The following is a 14658-nucleotide window of genomic DNA, read 5'->3' on the forward strand; positions in this document are numbered from 1 at the left end:
ATGTCTTACAACATGTCTGTAAGGGAACTTTTGGCTGAAAATGTTCAGGTTTTTATGGAGAACTTGTTCACTTTATTTATCTATTTTAAAGAGCTAGGCACCAGCATACAGTTCATCACTTGTAAAATGGTGATTATCAGGCCTCAATAAGCTGAGGGAATTAGTAGCCCATTCAACTGGCTGCTTTTGCATCAGTCACTGTCTAAATTGCTGGTAAATATCAGTCACAAATACTAAATAAACCAAATAAAACCACACTCATATATGTTTATGCAAGCACACCCTCAACCAGTGGTAGAAGAATTATTCAGGTCTTCAGATCTTGTATGAATACAGTGTTTTAAGTACAAGTCCTGCATTCAAACTCTTTATTAAATAAGAGTGCAAAGGTATTAGGGACAAAACATACCAAAAGTAAAGGCACCATTATGCAAAATATATTATAATTATCGATGCAATTTGTGCATCACTTTAATGTTACAGCTGGTAAAGATGGGGCTTATTCCTATTTATTTATATACTGCTGGGTAGCTTACTTGTAATAATATATAATAATTAATTTGCTAACTTATATTTTGCAATTATCTAGTAGCTAAAGCTATTACGTAGTGGTAAAAAGTATAGCAAAGTATAATATTTGCCTACAAAATGTACCTCAAACTATATAAAAAAAGAGTTTCTGTTGTTTGGTTTGCTCTGTCTGCCCCCCTTCCTGTTTTCAGGTGTACTGTCCCTTTAAGACGTTCACCCGGTAGTCGGACGCGTACAATCAACGTGCGTCTGAATCTGAGGTGGACTTCACTCATCACAAAACAAGAGCTGCTTTTCCAATCCGCTCCGAGTATTTACAACTTTAGACTTCAGACCATGTTAGCATCATGTTGGGCAGTGCTTAAAAACTGACTGGTCTGCGCAGGCGTGAGAGGACGGAGCAATAAAAGTCAGTCAAATTGAAGGCTGGCATACAAAACCATGAGTGACAGTACCGCTGTGTCAGTGCTTGTGTCTGAGTATTAGTAAACTGAACACTGAGAGAGAGAGACTACAGCCAGCACTACATTTAACCATGTCGGAACCGGGCAGTGCCAGGGGCCAAACCCAGACTGGGGCGAGGCGCTTCATCAGTGGAGTAGTGGAGGGTGAGTATACTGGTCCCAGTGGTCCCAGTGTTCACACAGATCAGCTGAATCAATAAGTGAATACCCACATTAGGATGCAAGCTGCCTGGATTTACATAAAGTATAATTTGTAGCAATGCAGGCAGGATATTGATCATGTATTGATCACTTCTGGTGAGGTGGTTTTTACTTTGGTGCTTAACTTGACCTTCGCTTGATGCAGGTTTTTATGGGCGGCCGTGGACTATGGAGCAGAGAACAGAGCTGTTTAAAAGGTATGTGGCTTCTAAGTGAGCTTACAACTCCCACTATGAAGAAGAGCAGGAACATACCTGTAAATGGAGGTTGAATACATTTTTTTTAAAGAAGTCAGATAAAACCAGAGCCCACCCTAAAGGTGGCACTTGCTTCATAGTGGGTGTTGTCCCATAGTGGTGTTTATTATCTGTTGTCCTGGGAATAAGGTCAACAACACTGGACAAACAATATTTAGCAAACATGAATTTATCTGTTGTCTGTGTAATATTTTCTGTGATCATTTGTCTCGATTCATTTTCACTTTTTTAAGACCCTCTAAGAATACAGACTGATGTACTGTACTAATACTAATATACCAGCTGACATAATACGTGTTTGGTCATTGCTGGTGTTCCACAGAGAACAGAAGTGGGGTTTGAACACATATCTGTACGCCCCCAAGGATGACTACAAACACAGGATGTACTGGAGGGACCTGTACTCCCCTCAGGAGGCAGGTGAGTTCCACCCCTCGTTCATCGAATGAAATCATAAATCTCACACATCTCTTGGAACTGGACTTTGGCCCCAGTCTGAATAATGAGTTGTTTTTAAACCATGCCATACATCAGGATCCTCATTCAGAACTGTGCAAAGTTGTGTTCACACACTGAACCAAGAGGAAAGAAATCGGAGGAATGTGAAATGACAGATAAAAAATGAAAGAAGTTGATAACTACAGTATAAAAATGACCAAAGTCCCATTCAGCGTCATCATTATCTCCTTAGAGACAATGTTTAATTGCTCGTTTGGAGCCTCTCCTTTTGTTAGTTGGATGCATCTTATCAGTAATGTTACATACTGAAGGGCAGTGATGATTCTGTCTGATGTATCCAAGTGCAGGTAGAACAGGCAGATCAGTGGACTTTAGGCCATAACATATTAATATATTTGTAGATTTGCATAAATTAAAGGCCTAATGATGCCTAATGATCATTTACCTCTAATTCGACAGCATTTATTGAAGATATTTCTCTAACTGGGACAACAGTGTCTTTTTTTTTAATACGATTTCTTTTCTCATATTGTATTCTTTTCCCAGAACAACTCATCGCCCTGATATCCGCAGCTAAAAAGCATGACATCGAGTTCATCTATGCCATCTCTCCCGGCCTGGACGTTACTTTTTCCAACCCCAAAGAGGTCGCTGCCCTGAAGAGGAAGCTGGACCAGGTAGGACTTTGTATGCAGAGGTGAAGGGTGGAGCACGAGAGATAATTTAATCTCAGCTGTATGGAGCTTTATGGCTCTATGGGTGTTTGTTGTGGACACCATGTTACTTTATATCAAACATGCAGCAGGAAAATAAAAGCATTTGACAGGCAGGCATCTGATGGCACTTACGGTCTCCAAACTTCAAGCTGTCCTCTGCCTCCTTCAGGTAAAGGAGTTTGGCTGCAGGTCCTTCTCTTTACTGTTTGATGACATCGAGACTGAAATGTGTCCAGCTGATAAACAGGCCTTCAGCTCCTTCGCCCACGCTCAGGTGGCCATCACTAATGCAGTGTACCAGCACCTGGGTGAACCTGAGACCTTCCTCTTCTGTCCTACAGGTCGGGCAGTGGGGTTGCTCAAAACTGTCTGACTGAAATGGAACTAGCATACTGCCTTTGTTTCTGTGAACTGGTTATTATTTAGTACCAGTGAACATAGCCTGTGCGATACCTCTAATTTACATAATCAGCTCAGTTTTTCTTTTTTCATCAAGGTTTTCCATCATTCACACTTGCTCTGTCCCTGTTTAATTCAGATTATTGTGCTGCGTTCTGCACTCCCAGTGTGTCCCAGTCCGCTTACCTGCACACTGTGGGAGAGAAGCTGCTGCCTGGGGTAGACATACTGTGGACTGGTAAGGCTGCAATGTGCGGGAATCTCACTGAACCTGTGCTAATGTGTTTAACTCCACAGAAATAACCCAAAGATGGAGTTTTATAACACATTTGTTTCTCTCTAATTTGTGTTATTTAGGTCCCAAAGTGGTATCCCACAAAATCTCTGTGGAGTCTATAGAGGAGGTGTCCTCTGTCCTGAAGAGGGCACCGGTCATCTGGGACAATATCCACGCAAATGACTATGACCCCCAAAGGCTCTTCCTCGGACCCTTTAAAGTAAAAAGATAATTTTAGATGTTTATAGATGCCTGTTTATGCTTCCGGTGAAATGATGAACATTGTCTTTTCCTTTTAGGATCGTCCCACTGAGCTGATTCCCAAACTGAGAGGAGTGCTCACCAACCCCAACTGTGAGTTCTACCCAAACTTTGTGGCCATCCACACGTTGGCTACATGGTGCAAAGCAACAACTGATGAAGGACAGAGGGATGTGGAAATGGGTGAGCGTCTAGTTTTTCTTTAAAAAAAACACAACTGTGCACACAACACAGCTTTGGCATGTACGCAGAATATCGTATTTGACTCTACTTTTTCAATACAGCAATTTATCTACTATTTGTAATGATGGTATAGCACATTAATATGGTTACCAGTTTACATCAAACAGAGCCTGAAATGTGATATCTTTGGAAATGCCGACTTTGTGCAGTATCTCACTGTCTCTGACCTCCATCACCAGGCGACGAGGAGCAGGATCCGTGCTACAGCCCGCAGAAGGCCCTGACCCTGGCCCTCACTGACTGGCTGCAGGAGTTTCTGAGCACCGATCAGTCTGGAGGTAGAGAGTCATGAAAGAACACTTTTATAAAGAGAGAAGTTTCATGATAATCAAAACACAGAGATGGTGTGGGGAAGGTATTAAGACATGGTGTGTCATCACCCTGCTCATCCGCCCTGGCCCTTGTCGTCCTCCAGCTCGTCTCAAGAAAGAGTCATCAGATGAGGAGCCCATGCAGACTGACATGGGAGAGAGCGCCTATGTTCCAGGACCTGGAGAGAACCCGCTGTACACAGCGGAGCCTCTGACCCTGGATGACCTGAAGCTGCTGTCAGACCTTTTCTATCTGCCATACGAACATGGGCCAACAGCCAGGACTATGCTGCAGGAGCTGGACTGGCTGAAGAACAACAGTCGGGCTGCTGCTGCAGAGACAGACAAGGTATTGCTGTGTGATTATATGTGTTCAAAAAGCAGATAATGTTGTGACTCGTGACTCTAATGCTTAAACATTGTTTTTAAGACAGCAGAGTGGTGCTCAAGAGCGCAGCAGTTTGATGGCATGTGCGAGGCGGTGGTGCAAATGTTCAATCGTCTGTCAAACGCCCCTAACCGCAGCATCCTCTACGACCTCTACAACTACATCTGTGACATCAAGAGTGGGGTCGGTCTGGCTCGAGCCTACGTGAAAACACTGGGTGAGAACATCAGTCTTCTAATGATGATGAGACTACACAGGCTGGTGTGTAAAAGATGTGTTGGGAATTATATTAGTTATTTCTCTTAAACTAGCTACATAGATGACTTTTAATGAGTGATTAAGGCTGAAGACACACAGGACTTCATGGCATCCTGTTCTTTTCGAATGGGGGCAGCATGACAGAAAAGTTAAATGAGTGAAACTTGATCCAGAAAGACACCAATCTCACCATGGGTGTACTGTGTATGTTCGTTGCTCAGCAATTAAAATGTGTTCCTAGTTCCACTACTAAGAGAAAGATGTAAACGTGCAAAATAGTGACGTATTCCTAAATATAAGCTCTAACCCTAAACACTGTTTAAATCTGCACCATCTATTTCAGTGATTTATGAAATTATTCCCGCTACAACCTTTAAAGAACAATCCCTGCAACAAGGCACATTCCTGAGTTTATATCTGTACATCCTTGTTGACACATCACAGTATAGTATTACATTGCAGGATATATTGAAGACAGAAACTGTAGTCAAGTAGGAATTAATGAGATTGTATTGGCAGAATCCTCACGACCATTAAAGTAAGCAGTAATCCCTGCATTCAGATGAAGAAGATGATGGATATGCCCTCAATTGACAGCTTCAGGACGTTGCAGAGGTGTCTGGTTGCTTTAATACGTCCAGTGTCTTTATCTAACAGTAATCAGTTGTGTGGATTTGCAGAATACTAGGACAACTGCTGAATCCAACGTGTTGTGTTTCTTGACTTTATAAAAATCTATAAAAGTTAACCTACAGATGTTATGTTGTGTGTGTGCATTCTATAGGAGGGCAAGGTCAGCCCTCAGCCCAGATAATGAACGATGATCCTGAACCCTGGGGCTTCAGAGGAGGCCTCTCTGGAGAGTTCCAGGTAACTTGAGTGCCTAAAGTCAGAGACAAAATTGAACCTTATATTCTTTCTAATGGGTCATTTTGAATCTGCCATTTTCCCCACTAAGTGCACAGTGATAGGTTTTGTTTATTGGACAAGGAATCTAGTAAATATCTTCTTTTAAGTGTTATTTCATCAATAATTGTTCTGTGTGTTTCTACATGAACATGAATACACTGTATTTCTGTACTTGCAGAGGATGCTGCCTTGCCATGGAAACAGAGACCTGTTCAGACATCCTCCTATGACGGAGGTTTACTGCATGCGGCCCTACTGCCCCGAAGACAAGGTAAGGAGGGCAGATCCTCAGACAGAGTCACATTTAAGTTCACATTGAGTAGTGATGTTACAAAGTATTGTCTTTGTCCTAGACGGAGGTGCAAATGATTTTCAGGGAGATGCAGGGTGAGGAAGGGGGTAAAGGCCCCTTGCTGACACAGCCTCCACTCATCTGTGATAGGTAAGTAAGAGTCACATTTCTCTATTTCTTCTTTCTATTTCTGCTCTCATACCTCAATTGTAAAATGTCCTCTGCCCCACTGCAGCCTGTCAGCAGGAGAAATCCCCCCCTCTCCCCAGTGTGCTCTCGTCCTGGAGGATGAGATTGGGGTGTGTGGTTACGCCCTGGCAGTGACCGACGCCAGACCAGCCGCAGCCAAGATTCAGGTGATCAAATGCAATGTGTAATCGTCTCCACAATACAGTATGAAGATAAAATGCAATATTACTATAATTATTTTATTCTATCTCACTCCTTTAGAGGGCAGTAAGTGATTCAGTGTTCAAGGACTTCCCCTCCCTGGTTACTGTTCAAGTGCTGCCCCGGGTCACCGATCCCTCTCCAGCAAAGCGTATGATTGGTCGGCTGTTGTCCTCCATCAGGAGCAGTGGTAGGTCAAGACCTTGCACAATGCCTGTGATCATTCTTGGATGGAACTGGCCTGCGACTAATTCGCAAACTGAGGTTGAACAGGCTGCATGTTGTTGTTCAGTCAGTCACACAGCACAGTGGTCTTTAACGGTATTCAGCAGATGATAATACTGGCTGGGTCTCCTTCTGGGAACTTTGCATCACTGACGCTGTGTGACTTTATCCCAAGTTTGATCAGTTTCATTTTAAATTTAGAGAACAAACATTAAATCTCAAACACCATCTTAATTTCCTTGTCCGTAACTTTCCAGGTTCCAGAGGAGTGTTCTGTGAGTTGAGGCAGAGCGATCGGAGAATGCTCGACTTTTACACCAAACTAGGCTCCTTCAAACCCATAAAAATGGCCGGTCTACCTAGAGACATCGTTGCCATGGGAACAAGCCTGTGAACAAGATCAATCACAGGGATTTTCCTCAGGTTGGAAATGTTTTGAGATACTGATACTGTGATACAGATGTCGTGTGATTAATTGCTAACTTTGCAGCTTGTCAAACTGAACTCCATTGTAATTTTTAATTAATATCATTATTTGTGTAATTTAGTAACCATCACCATTTGTCCGTGTCCTCCTACATGACATTTGTCAAGGAAATGCTTAATGTAACAAAGTACTAATATAATGATAAAGTGTAACAGAATACTACTGATTTTGTAGACATGAAAATTGTAAAATGTTGTCAACATATGCATTACACACAGACACATTAAAAATAATACATATAACAACACATTCAAACAAGAGTAGATATTTTAATTTTTTGTGTTTTGAGAGGATACAAAAGGAATATATGAATGGTTAATCTTAAATAAAATAGCTGGTGTTTCACTTGTTCTCTGGCTTGAGAAGGAAATGTTTTTTAAAGTTTATTAACATATGTGAGGCAACTTTTTGAGGTGTATCAGAAGTTGATATGCATGAAGTGACTGGACTCATTACATCATAAATCTTCAGTGTGTCTAAACAGGTAAGATAAAACACAAAGCAATGAGTAAGTTTAATATTTCAAGTAAATTAAGCACATTCATTTCTCTGTTTTATTTTATTGTATCCTGTTTCACCTTGTTCCCCTGAGTGTCTGACCAGCAGAGTTTGGCTGCAGGAGAGGAGATCCACATTACCTGGAGTTTGATAGACTGATGACTACAAATTTAAGTGTTTTACCCAGACTAATCTGAAATATCAGAAGTTTCTAACCAAACCATGATTTTTAACTCAGCAGCACCGATATGAAGTAGTTAAGACTTAAAAATACATTAAAGAAACTTATCGTGTGGTGACTGACTAGTGACAATTTCTGTGTGACTGGTGGGTGTAAGAGTCACAGACTGGCAGCTCAAACCAATCACACACGAACAGAGAATTAGTCAATTGTTGGTGATATTGTTGGTGACACTCCCCTAGTGGTGGTGTGGCATTCTCCTACCCTTTTTACCATCTCTACCTCCTTTAAATTATCATACTAAATAATTATGAAATATATAACTATGAGTCAAATGACATTATTGCACAGTAGAAGTGAGAGGGGAATGTAGGACTCAAAACAACAGTGTTGCATGTTTGAAGACCACTTCTTAATAAACTAAACTATATTCGACCCCTGCAGATTCAGCCCTGTCCTCATCATATAAACTCCAGCCCTTCATACTTCACATCCCCTATCTTTGTCTCGGGCATCAGCACCCGACCGTCTAGCGTAAACGCAATCATGTAGGTGGCGATCCTGCCCGCATCCTCCTCGGATTTCAGGGCCAAAATGATCTGATCGTCTGTGTCCGGAACAAATTTAAAGGAGGAGAAGCCGTGAGTTGGGTTGAGTGGTCCAACGTGCCGTACTGTTACATAGCTGAAATCTGCGGGGCAGGACAGGAGGAGGTTTGTGGCACGCCGCTCGTCCGCAGTCTCTTCGTAGTGCTCGTGACTGGCACGGCGAGGGAGGAAGAACCAGCGCTGGAGGCGCTCGCTCCATGCTGCTGATTCATGGATAAGGTAGCCTATAGAACAAAGAGAGTTGTAACAAAATGAATAAGAGGGTATAATAAAAACTAAGAATAAAAAAAAATATGGAGACTATTAATGTGAGTGTCAATCATGGTTTCCCTGCTGTGACAGTTCAGTCTGGGTGACTTACTAAAATCTTAGCCAAAATCAAGAGGACAGACACTGAGTTCATAAAAATGTTGCAACCACAGCAAAAGCTTTACAAGAGCCAACTTGTTGTGCCCTGGGTTTTGCCTCTCAGGCTATATGCAAACTGCTCTACTCTCCTTTTGGTGAGGATGCATGCAGCCTTAGAGGAAGAGCTGCACACATTTCTAAGAACTGAAAAAATCTGTCTTCACTTCTGGGTTTTATTCGTTTATTTTTGGATTAAAGAGCCTGACATCTCAAACAGTAACTACGATGGGATACAATTCAGACTTTGTATGTGGACAGGACTATAATGAAGAAACCAAAAAAATTGGTCATAACCTGGTGGTTGGATCCCTGTGGCGCTCCGCAGGGCGTTGTAGTATGGCACCCAGTTCTCATGCTCCACGTCACCGTGGTAGCCAACAACTTTAACCCACTCTGGGTTGTTGTTGACGACTTCCCCGGAGGTGGTGGTCCACTCCTTGCCCAGACCACCAACATACAGGTGCTCATCCTTCACAGTCAGCCACTCTGCCTTGAATCCTTCACACAAAACAAGGACTGATTTATAAGAAGGCACGTGAACTTCATAAAACGGCCGCCAGCCTTTCCAAAGTTACTGAGTCGCTGTTGTTTTTGTGCTGCCAATTCTGTTTCTGAGGACTTGGATGTGTTGAAAGGATAGAAGTAAAACATTTATTGGAGACTGACCTTTGGAGACCGAGCCATCACCGTCAGGCAATATAACCCACGGGACAGCCTGGTTGCCCTCGATCCGGTACACCACACCTGTCCGGTCATCCACACTGTACAGGTGACCATTAAACACCACCAGCTCTGACAGCTCCATACCTGCAGCACAGTTAGTCAAACATTGAGGTAACCCACATACTGATGGATAAATTCAAAGAATAACAGATCAGTGTGTGTGTGTGTGTCCGTTTCCCTCTACCTCGTCCTTTCTCAGCCAGATGACTCTCCAGAGTGACTGTCTCAGCTTCCCACTCCACCTCTAGCCTGTCAGCGCTATATGAAACCGTCAGGTAACCTCTCTTCATGTAGCTGAACCACGTCTGATCCTTAGAGCTACGTGACGCTGTGTCCAGGTCTGCGATCACACCGATACGGTAGCGCATGCCGTGTTTTGTCTTCTCTGGCGGACTTAAAGGGTACGTGTCATTGTAAGGTTTCTCCCTTTTCTGGTGGCGGGAGAGGCTCCGTGCAGTTTGTCTGTTAGTGTCACTGAAGATGTCATCCTCACCCTCACTGTGCATTTGCAAACTGTGAACCCTGTTGCGATGGTAACCTCTGGTAGCTGTGTCTCTGTTCCCTACTGTCCGGTGCAAGTACAGCATAAGCACTAAAGCCAGCAGGGTCGCCACAGTGATCGCCCGCCATTTAGGGTGGAAGCGCGAGTCTGAGGCGGTAGCTTGTGTCATGGACGCCAAGGCCAGAGGGAGGCCTCGGACGGCAACACCAAAGGAGGTCATGGGAGTATTGTCTTCATCCTCACTGTCAGGCTTCGACTGGGGTTGATAGTCACTATAGCCTGGGATTGGGCACAGACAGGCACATCAGAAAAGAGGCATGATTGAGGATGTGGTGTAACAAAACTGACAAAAAGAGGAATTGCTGTAATTGTTTTCAGCTGACAAGAATCAAATCATTATTTGTAATTGCTTTGTATTGTTAACTTCATCAAAAATCTTTATAAAGTTTGAATAAAAACATTGAAAACAATAGCTGGGGAGGATGAAAGAATGAACACAGGGGAGGAACAACAAAACAGGCTGTTCCTATTGTTCTTTGTTCACAACAGAGCTTTGTTGTGCTGTTCAGGGAAAACCTCCATTATGCATACTGAGTAGGTAGCTGGCACGTCCTACTTCCTCAGGACGACAAGCCTATAATTAACCTCGCTCTTCTCTGATGTCAAATTATTTTGTCCTCCTGAGCCCCAAAGAGTTTTTGTTTGTAGACTGAAACTTCATATCACTAGTGCCGTGTGTCCCGAATTCTACTTTTGACCGTTACAGACATAATCACTGTGTCCCAAATGGAGGTTCTTTTTTTCCCATTATGCGTAATAAATATAACTTGAATCACTTTATTGACTCACTCTAGTCCACCATGGATGTTCTGCTAGTTGTTCCCTGCACTTATGTGAGTAAAACTATTAACTCACCCTAACTTTTATTTTATTTTTTTTAACAGGAGGGAGAAGATCAAACCAACTATTTAAATATTTAAAGCTCAAACTAATTATTTACATATAAGCTAAAGGAGCACCCAAATCCAGACGTCCAGGGAGAGAGGGAGAGTGAGTGAAAGAGAAGCTCAAACATAGACCTGCAAACTGCTGACTGCTGTATTTGAATATATTTCTCTGCTTTTTCCTGATGGTCTGAATACGTCACTAGATTATTTGCATTTTAGAAATAAAGGCGCTTTGAAGTGCTGAAAAATTGATAAATCTAGTGAGAAAGTTTCAAAGTCGACAACCCTGGTGCCGGTTGCATCTCGCTGTATTTCCTTACAATTAAAGTGATATATATATTCCATGATGCATAAACATAATAATTTAATTTGTAATGATACATTTCTCTACTGTCTACTGCCAGAATCTTTGTGCCCCAAGTGCTATTTTGATTGTCCCGGGACAAAAAGTCATCCTTCATTTTGAGTGCTTAGAAGTGAGCCACCTCACATGAAATATAGACCACCTCCACTTATATAATGAATTCAGTTCTATATAAGTTACATAAAACATTAATCTTTCGGGGAAAGGGCAGTGGTGCAATTTCACACAGCAAATGTTTGTTTAATGAGTGTGACTGTTGTTTAGGCCGTTGTCTAGTAACTTCATTGATCACGTGACAAGATGCGTAAGGATCTGTGTGACTTTCCACCTCTGCTAAAGAATGCCCTATGGGAAACCCTGTTCCTCTGCAGATTCGCTGAAGTGCTTAAAGCTCAGTGGGTGAAAATGTTATCAAGTTAAGATGAGATGTTTTTTCTACATTTTCTTGGAGGAAATAATTTGCAAATGTTAAATCTGTCTAAAGAACATATCAGCGAGAACCAGGATTAATTCAGTGTTAAACTACGGTCATAGGCCTTTTCCAACAACAGGGAGCCGGCTCCGTTCTGGTTCTGGTACCTAGTTTTGAACTGTTTGGAGCCTTTCAACCCAAAATTAATTAGTTTTCTCACATTTGCAAAAAGTTGGTTCCCATCTGGAACCAAAAAAACAGCAGCTTTTCCTTGGCAAAAAAAGTGTGTCATATTCTACAGGTTGTTGTCCATCAGATTCAGACTGACCCACATGCATTCACCAGCAAGTGAACTCTCTTCAGATCTATGTAGAGTTGGTTATCATGAGCCATCTCTACTTCCACTTGAGTAACAAATGGGCTTTTCAATCATTTTAGGTTTCACAGGCAGGTACAGGACTGTTATGACATGCCAACAGACACACGGCCCACTGCAATACGAGAGCTGTGCTTGTTTTGTGACAACAAGAGTGCCGAGGTGACCCTCGACCTTTCTGTTGTCAAGGGTAACCGACAGGTACAGTAAATAAGCTTTAGCGCAGTCGTAGGTTGAGCTCCCTCATATAAAGTGGTTTAATTCACTGTATAGTAATGACATTAGTATCTCTGGTATTTAAAACACATCTTGAAACATTACCTCCCTTTAATAATAGTAAAACAAAAACCAGCAACATTTAAGATTACTACATCTTTTTCTTCCACATGCAGTACTAAAGGTCCTTCAGTCCTGCAGTTTGGAATGCAATTTCCTGCAAAAGTAAACCACTTTCCAAGCAATTACAAATGGTTTGAGATTGAAAAGTGTGATTGTAGCATGATATTGCATGAAGTTAGCGCAGTAACAACGGCAGCTTCAAAATGAATGCGATCTTGAGCTGCGGATGAGCCACTTACACATTTGTGGTGTAGCTGAAGAAATATCGAGGTGGGACTGAAGTAGCAGAGCACTTAAAGAGTAAATAAACAGATAAATCATCACCATATAGCAACCCAAAATAAATGTCACAACAACGTCAACATAATGTTTGTCTCTGCAATTTCAACCTAAGGAAACAATGCTCAGTGTGATTCAAACCACATAATCTTACATCACATACAGCTGCAAAGCATTACTTTTCCCGTCTGCCTCTTTAGCTGCTCACACTCCTTGACTAACATGCTCTTTAACACACACACACACACACACACACACACACACACACACACACACACACACACACACACACACACTTAATTGGCAAACTCTTGGCCAACATATAATGCCCTTATTGTCACCACTGCATACATGGCTCCTATTTCCCCTCCTTCTACAGCACAGACCCAAACACAGCCACGCTGTACACTGTATAAAGAATGTAATTATTCACCCTTTCTTCGCCTCTTCTCCCCTGAACACGCTGCAACCATCATGTTGTTCTCCTTGGCACGCATCTCATAATAAACTCCACGTCCCTTCAGCCCTCTGTCCCACATGAATAACTGATCTCTATCTCACCAAGTCTCCTCCTTTTCTCTCCATTACACTATCTCAAGTTTCTACCTCTTGTAGCAGAGCAAAGAAAGAGAGCCAGGATTCATTAAAACTAATAAAAATGAGGTAAATCAGGAAGAACCGGTTGGGAATGTAAACCAAACCTGTAAAACAGTGTAACACTTCTCAGTTTTAATGAAAGTGGGATGAAGAAAAAATAAGCTAATATGCTGCTTTTTGTCTAGACATGTCTAGAGTATACAGCTTCAACAGAGATGTCTCGCTGTCTATTTATGACATTTACATGTATTGTTTACTAAACAGATCTGAGCTAAACCCATCTGGATGGGTAAACAGGGAAAACACCAACAAAAGAGAACCACCCTTGTGTAAATGTTTTAGTATGTGTGAAGTATTAAACGGAAAATGATAACAAAGCCCACCAGTGTCAACAGAAACACCTGGTTTACCATCAACAGTAAAAGAAGATGCAACAGATGCAGACAGACAGGTAAATACCTCAAGACTGATTAAAAGAGCCTTTTACTGCTGTACTTGACTGAAAATAAAACAAACTGTGGTTCTCATTATTAAATGAGTGCATACAGTTACAGAACCGTGTTAGATAGCTGCTGTACTTAAACACTACAGCTCTCACAGACAGACACACACACAGACAGACAGACAGACACACAGACAGAGAGCTGCCTGTGTCCCCCCAGAAAGCCACGAAGGCAGAGAGACATTACGAGTCAGTGAAGAACCGGCAACTAAACTTTAACCGGCTGCCACAAAGTGAACAAGACGTTAAACCGTAAATATATTCAGTCACACTAAAGTTAAAGGCTTTGTGGTCGACGCACTGGAGAGTAAGGGTGCTGTCAGTCAGATACTCTCACACCCTGGAGCTGGAAACACACCGGTTAGCCACCATGCTAACATCAGCTAGCAGCTTGAGCTTGCTAGCTTTAGCCTCCGCCAGGCTAACGTTAGTACTATCCACAGGCTTTAACACTGGACTTCACCCTGAGCTCAGCCTTCATCTGGTCCCCATTTCGTAGCGTTTAAAGCTGTGTGGCTTACCAGCTGCTGAGGGTCCTCAAGTCCGCCTGGTTGGCCATATTTACCGGACTGTTTGGTCAGAAGTTTCTCGTCGATGAGAGTTAGCTCCTCCTGCCTGGAGACTCTGAGCCAACTGCACTGATGTCTCCACACACTGTCACCACTTAACCACTGATATACTACACATCTCATATATATTGTATAACAGTAGAAACTGGCATCTAAACTTTAAAATGAGAGGAATGTTTTAGAGATACATATTTTACTGCTGTGTCTCTTTGGCTTTGACCACCCCCATTAATTATCTCTATGTGTACCTGCATTGATATGAAGTGGGTGGACAACATGTTAGGA

The 14658-nt window shown here is 42.3% G+C and overlaps 2 protein-coding genes across 2 annotated transcripts; one reads left to right on the forward strand and one right to left on the reverse strand.

The window, feature by feature from the left end:
* Nucleotides 1-762: 762 nt before the first annotated feature.
* ogal (O-GlcNAcase like) lies at nt 763-7418 on the forward strand. The gene is made up of 17 exons (XM_051384889.1): nt 763-1139; nt 1342-1393; nt 1776-1873; nt 2459-2589; nt 2798-2969; nt 3167-3265; nt 3385-3524; nt 3604-3748; nt 3988-4086; nt 4224-4468; nt 4550-4724; nt 5550-5635; nt 5853-5945; nt 6028-6116; nt 6202-6322; nt 6417-6546; nt 6839-7418. The coding sequence occupies exons 1-17, from the start codon at nt 1067-1069 to the stop codon at nt 6973-6975; spliced, it is 2085 nt and encodes a 694-aa protein (XP_051240849.1). The 5' UTR covers nt 763-1066; the 3' UTR covers nt 6976-7418.
* Nucleotides 7318-13751, reverse strand: cant1b (calcium activated nucleotidase 1b). Its single transcript, XM_051384890.1, has 5 exons — nt 13139-13751; nt 9671-10267; nt 9430-9570; nt 9058-9261; nt 7318-8579 (listed from the first exon to the last, which is right to left on the reverse strand). The coding sequence occupies exons 1-5, from the start codon at nt 13242-13244 to the stop codon at nt 8209-8211; spliced, it is 1419 nt and encodes a 472-aa protein (XP_051240850.1). The 5' UTR covers nt 13245-13751; the 3' UTR covers nt 7318-8208.
* Between the last annotated feature and the right edge of the window lie 907 nt (nt 13752-14658).

The sequence above is a fragment of the Dicentrarchus labrax genome, unplaced genomic scaffold, assembly GCF_905237075.1.
Source record: "Dicentrarchus labrax unplaced genomic scaffold, dlabrax2021, whole genome shotgun sequence".
NCBI lineage: Eukaryota > Metazoa > Chordata > Actinopteri > Moronidae > Dicentrarchus > Dicentrarchus labrax.